This window comes from Cyprinodon variegatus, unplaced genomic scaffold (assembly GCF_000732505.1).
Source record: "Cyprinodon variegatus isolate N-32 unplaced genomic scaffold, C_variegatus-1.0 Scaffold117, whole genome shotgun sequence".
NCBI classification, from domain to species: Eukaryota; Metazoa; Chordata; class Actinopteri; order Cyprinodontiformes; family Cyprinodontidae; genus Cyprinodon; species Cyprinodon variegatus.
In genome coordinates this window covers 438,799-445,598 of record NW_015150570.1, presented here as the reverse complement: position 1 = coordinate 445,598, position 6,800 = coordinate 438,799, and the positions used below count along the sequence as shown (strand labels likewise).

Below are 6,800 nucleotides of genomic sequence, written 5' to 3'. Positions count from 1 at the left end.
AGGCATTGATGCGATTAATCGCGATAAAAAAAAAAAATCGATTGACAGCACTAATATATATATATATATATATATATATATATATATATATATATATTTATGACAGCTGAAGTCTCTTATCTAGCAGGATTAATATTCAGAGTTATTGCAGGGTATTAACATGAGTATTTCTATATATGGGTATGTATAAATATAGCTTTTGCACTGAGTATCAAATATAAAAAACAGGTTATTGTACAGGTTATTAAATAGTAATTGCACATTAGAGATTACACAAGTTATTGGCGTTGTGGTGTCACATTGTAGAGTCTGATGGCAGACCCTACAATGCGTCAACACACCAAAAAGAAGACGTAAATTAAGCTATTTAGAAAATATATAAAAATAGTAAATACATTTTCAATTTAAATGATACCTGCATAACATAGCTGCATTTTTGGTATGTTATACTCACAGAGCATCTTGATGACCTGTCTTCTGCGGCCATTTTCCCCAGTGACCCTTCTCCTGTTGTTGCTGGAGCATTTCTTCCCTAGGTTTTTCCTAGTACGCCTTCTTTCTCTACCTAAATGAACGCCCATAACTAGATAGAGCATGCTAATGATCATCATAGGAAAAAAGTAGAAACAAACAGTTGTGATTTGCATCACCAAGTTATAGATCCACAGGGGTTTGATCACAGCACATATGGCAGACTCCTCCATTCTCTCAGGCAAGTAGAAGATCCCATGAAGCGAGGTGTTAGGGATGGCACAGATCATCGACACCACCCACACAAAGGTGATGACACGTTTGGCATGCTGGTTGGTCGAAAGGTATCGTGTTTTAAGTGGATGCACCACAGCGATGTACCTCTCCACACTGAGCGCGGTGACATTAAGGATGGAGGCGAAGCACACTGTCTCGAAGAGGAAGGTTTTGAAATAGCAGCCGCCCTCACCAAAGGGGAATGGGTAATTCTCCCAAAGGTCATAAATCTCCAACGGCATGCCGAACATCAGAACGAGTAGATCTGAGACAGCCAGACTCACAAGGTAGAAGTTAGTGGGGTTTCGCATCTTCTTGTGCTTTGCTATCACTGCACAAGTGAGAAGATTTCCAGACAACCCTGTGAGGAAAATTAAAAGATAAACAGTTGTCACAGGGAGAAAAAAGGGGGATCTCTTGGGACCGAGGATTTCAAAAAGGTTGATATCAGTAAACTGCTCAAAAGTGTTGTTCCCTGATGCATTCATTGTCATACTGGTGTTGTAGAGGGTTGCAGGTAAAGTGGAACTCTGCATAGAAAGATCCATTGCAACCAGGAGGGCTGGAAAAAAATTATTGGAAGTGTCAACAGCTCCTGTTCTGGCGTCTGGACTGGTTCAACTTCAGGGGCCTGTGTTGAAAAGAAAAATGGAAGAAAAACAACATGGTTCTAATGATTAATAGCTTGAAAACATCATGTACAGTACCAGGGTCTGATATTTATTTTCTACTTTCATGGTGTTGTTTTGATGTTACTAAAAACCTTCATGCTAAATTATTCTGGGAAAGGAAAATTAGACATTCAAACATTGGCAGTGTAGATTCATGTGCAGATGTAACCAAACTTTGCATATTTGAGATTTTATGATAAAATGCATCTTTTTTATTTGTGTTGAATTATTAGGTTACAGAATCTGGATACAAAGAGTTGATAAGCTTTTCTCTGCTTTTCTAGTATACATTACATATTTTCAATGCTTAATTCTGACTTTTATATTCCCCTAGATGGCAACATGGATATGTAATACATATAAAACCCAATGTGTTCAAATAAACATTTTTGTAAAAGTATAAACAGCTTTAGTATACCTAAAACTGTAATTCTGCCCGTACTTACATTTTAAGTCCTGAATTTGCTATAAAGCCTTAACTTTCTCTTTACAATGGCTCACACTGATAGCATCAGCTGTTTTCTACTTATTAAGCATGCTGCAAAAGAAACAGCAGACAGTGAAGTGTCAAATTCCTGCTTATGTTGGAGAATGCAGTTTTTGCTTCCACAGTAATGAGCTTGTAATCATTTTCATCAACTGTTTGCAGTTCAAGATAATTGCCTTTATATCCGGTGTAATGACGTGCTAATGGCTTTTTCACACGGGTTTATGATGTTGCCAGCTATAGAGGACCAATCCTGCCATAATTAAAAATAAATACAGAAATAAATGAATGCTCCAAAAATAAAGGATACAATTAATTGCCTACCAAAAATACAATAAACAACTAAATATAGGTAGAAATTAAATTATAAAGTGAGACATAAATATATATCTTATATATCTTAATTAGCTTGTATGTTGATTTGCCTTTGTAATAATTACCTTATTTATTTATTGTCTGTTATATTCTTTAACTTTATTTATTTATTATTTATTTCTTTATGTTCATGATATGATATTTTTGTCTGTAAACTTCATCGTAGGTAGCCATCTTTGTTGTGCCTGTGGCCGGTGGCTGCTAACCAACCAATAGGCAGAAGTTAACCCTCTAAGACACACCCTTCATCATTTGTATAATGAGGCAGAAATGCATACTTAAATGTAAAACTAACAGGCAGAAATAAATAGTGTTGAAGAAATAAATAGGGTAAAAAAAAACAGAAAAAATTATTATAACATGCACATAAATAAATACTTAAAGAAATAAGTAATAAATAAATAAAGTTGAAAAATATAACGGACAATAAATAAATAATTGATATATATATATATATATATATATATATATATATATATATATATATATATATATATATATATATATATATGTCTGACTGTATAATTCGTTTATTGTATTTTTGGGGGGCATTCCATTGTACGCTTATTTCTTTTTGGAGCATGTATTTATTTCTGGATTTATTTTTAATTATGGCAGGATTGCTCCTCCATAGCCAACAACCTCATTGTTTGATAAAATATTGGACAAAATAAAATCCTAAAAGGTTTTTCTGTATTTATGAAATATATTCTGTTATAAATGAACTTGAAATTACAACTATTGTTATGTTTTAATCGTTTACCACAAGCAAGGCATTTTTTAAATTTGCATGGACATATCAATAAATTAAAAAAGCATTATGAGCCATCTTTTACTTAATCACAAAAATGCTGCTATTTAAATATTAAGCATACAAAGCACAGCATGTTAGAAATAAATCTTTACCTTATTTTCTGTTGCTCTGCAGGTCGCTTCTAATTTTGAACACGCTGTGCAGTCATGCTTGATTTCCTGGAAAACGGAAAGGATAATGCGCGGATGGAAAAGTTGTATCGAGCGATTGGGATCCGCGCAGAGAGGAGGATGCAAACAGAGGGTCCATGGACGGAGCGGAGCGGAGCGCAACTGCGCTTCTGCTCTTCTCCCCTTCACTAAGGTTACCTGCTGCACCAGAAACAGGGGGAGCTGCAGGGGAGAGAAAGTGATAAAAGTGAAGAGGAGCGGAGGGAAAACATGCCATGAGACTGTCCACTTAAAGATAAACTAAAGTGGCAATAGTTAAGGGTTTTTACACTTGAATATAAGGTTTGATAGGCAAAGCTATTTGAAAATAGAGAACAATGCCTTTCCCTTCAAACTTGATCAACAAAATTCAACATAAAAAAAGAATGCATCTCATAATGATTATGCAGATAAGGCCCATTATGCGCTCTCTATTATTATGAGATATAATTTGCTATAATAACAGCAAGGGGCTCATAATTATAAGTCATTACTAAGTTATAATTATGCAATAGGCTGTCATAATGGAATGAAATGATGAATGAAAAAAGTACAATTTGAGTAAAAAAAAATACATTTATGAAAATAGTGATTCATGAATAGATGAGCTGTGTTTCAGTTTGTTGCCTTGCAGCAAGAGGTTCATTGTTTTCTGCATGGAGTTAACATATTCTCTCTGTGTGTGATGTTGGTTTCCTCCCACGATCCAAACACATGACTATTAGATTAATTGGTGTCTAAATTCCCCTTCAGTATGAGTTTATGTGTGAATGCATGAGTGCATTCTGGTCCAAAAACTAAATTATAGTATGATTACCTATTGTCAGATGTACAAAAAAGAGAATTGTGATAAAACACCTGTTGAAAAATGTGTTTTTCTCAGCATAACTAATTCTGATGACATATTTTAAAGAAAGCTGTTAAAGTACAGAAAACAGTGTATTAAGACACGTAATGGAAAAACCATTAGTCCTCAAATTGAAATATTGCTAAACATCTTCATTGACTCAAGGAATGTGTAACTAAACACACTTTGGTTTTTGTAAATAGTCTTCCATACTTTATGAATTCAAGATATTTGAGTAAAATAGGCAAAGGCTTTTTTTAAGTGGGACTTTAAAGGTTTTTCCAAACAAGCTCTCTTCGAATCATGAAGGTCATGAGGTCCTTCGTAGGCACTTTGATCTTCAGTTCGTGCCATTTTTCTTTCCTTTTTGAAACATAAGAGTTTTTGTGATATGCTTCAAGACAAAAGGCTACACCTATTTTATCTTTAGATTCTGATTTGGAAAGAGGCTTTTAACATCTCCCTGTTGATCCTTCAAGCGTGCGAAGTATTATGGCAGTCCATACAGATATTTGTCAACATGCATATTTGCATTTTGTCTTGGTGGTTTTTGGTTGTATAAAACCATGATTTGTCTGCAGTAGAGCACATAGAAAGAGATGTGCTCTTTGAACCAGTCACACACAGTCCTGTGGTTTATTTGGCCCACAATAGTTCCAAACATCTCACAGCTGTCCATCAGTTTGAATGGATTCTGGTGGAGCTATTCAATACCCTGTTTAATAACCTGTTTCTATTGAATACCCAGTGCAATAACTATATTCATAAATATCTCTTATATAAATACCTATTTAATACCCTGTGTAATAACTAAATATATATAAATAAGTTCTTAAAGATAGATAACAAGCTTCTATGAAACAGTGTCACTGCTTTTAAAATTGTTTTTAAACTTTTATATTTGAGCATATGTATTAATTGGTTTTATTTTTGTAAACAGGTTGTAGTGTATTGCAGATCTCTGCCCAGGTCCTCCTTGAAAATGAGATCCAGATCTCAACGGGGTTCACCTGGTTAAATAAAGGAAATAAAAAAAATAATAAAAAAATGCCTATTTATTAAAAATACCCATGTAGTACCCTGTGCAATAACCTTGTACATTAATCCTGGTAAATAAGAGACTTCAGCTGTTATATACAAATATGTGGACGCACTGTATATACTGTATGTACCCCATGCACGTTTTCCTCCTTTTTGCACCTTCTTTTTGGCTATTGATCCAATGTGACAAGTGTATTTCTCCACTGTGAGATTAATAAAGTTTATCAATCAATCAAGCAAAACAAGAAGAACCATATTTCCTCATTTACCCGACAATTTCTGGTAGTTATTGACCCTTTAATGTGCACTGATCAGTTCCTAGATTGCATGGACATTTATAATCCCTACATTTTAGACAGGAACAGCATTGCTAACATATTATAGAATACGTTGCATGTCTGCAGTTTTTTATTATAATGTTATGTGCTTAAAGAAAACCAATTTGAGTAATATTACACAGTTATTTTTACATGTCTTATTAATGCTAGCATGGGAATGCTATTGCTTAAATATAGCTGTGGTTAAGAGCTCTGCTTTGGCTTAGCTTCAGATCTGCATGCTTTAAATCTGAACTCAGTATGTTTCTCTCTAACCGAGATGACCTTGGATCTTGTCTAATAACTACTGCAAAATAGGAGTTCATGGATTCAAATCTTTGTTTTTAACTCTTATTGGTACTAGTTGCATTTATTTGAAAGAGACAGCAAATTGGGCTGAAAGGGAGGGGAAAACTTTAGTAAAAATTTAGCAGAATGGGAATCAAACCTGTGACAGCCAAGTCAAGGACACCACAAATGCTTGTTTAAATAACGCTCTTTGGTTAAAAATGCATTAGCTTATTAAAAAAAAAAAAAAGTTTCAATTGTACAAAAACAATTGACCAAAGATTTTATTAAACATGTAAAACATATAATAAGCTTTATAATAATCCTACTTTTATTTATTGTATAACTTTCATATTGTATACTCTTGTATACACCTCTATCAATAAACTCCATCCATCCATTTTCTCCCAATTATTCCATCAGGGTCGCAGTGGGAACGATGCCAATCTCCTGCAGTCTATGGGCGAGAGGCGGGGGACACCCTGGACAGATCACCAGTCTGTCGCAGGGCAACACAGAGACACCATCCATCCATCCATCCACCCTTACAGTATCTGTCAGGCAGGGTACACCCTGGACAGATCACCAGTCTGTCGCAGGGCAACACAGAGACATACAAAGACTTACAACCATGCACACACACACACACCCCTAACAGCCATGTTTTTTGAACTGTGGGAGAAAACCCACATATGGATAGGGAGAATATGTAAACTTCATGCAGAAAGACCCCAGGCTGGCAATCGAACCCAGAAGCTTCTTGCTGAAAGGCAACAGCGCTACAAACTGTTCCACCCTGCAGCCCATCTTCACCAATAAACTGTGTCTACAAATTTGAACAATGTGAAAATGTGCAAAAGTCCTAATGAAGTCTCAGCAGCGGTTCCCTCTGATTATCAGAAAGACCACCACATCTGTTGACCTTCCCTAAAAACAACAATAGAGTAACAGTTCAGATACAATCATATAATACGATCATCACAGTTGTAAAGTCAAACTGGGAAAACAGCATGCTCTTAAAAAGTAATTAAAAGAACAATATAAACACAAATTAAGATGTTGGT

At 35.0% G+C, this 6,800-nt stretch overlaps 1 protein-coding gene across 1 annotated transcript in view; it reads right to left on the bottom strand.

The window, feature by feature from the left end:
• Positions 1-3,316, bottom strand: part of LOC107085147 (neuromedin-U receptor 1-like) — an 18,815-nt gene extending 15,499 nt beyond the window's left edge. The window contains exons 1-2 of the mRNA XM_015375327.1: positions 3,187-3,316; positions 455-1,378 (exon numbers count right to left, since the gene is read on the bottom strand). Coding sequence (XP_015230813.1) covers positions 455-1,295 — 841 coding nt within the window. The 5' untranslated portion in view covers positions 1,296-1,378; positions 3,187-3,316. The remainder of the gene's footprint in view (positions 1-454; positions 1,379-3,186) is intronic.
• Positions 3,317-6,800: the final 3,484 nt, after the last annotated feature.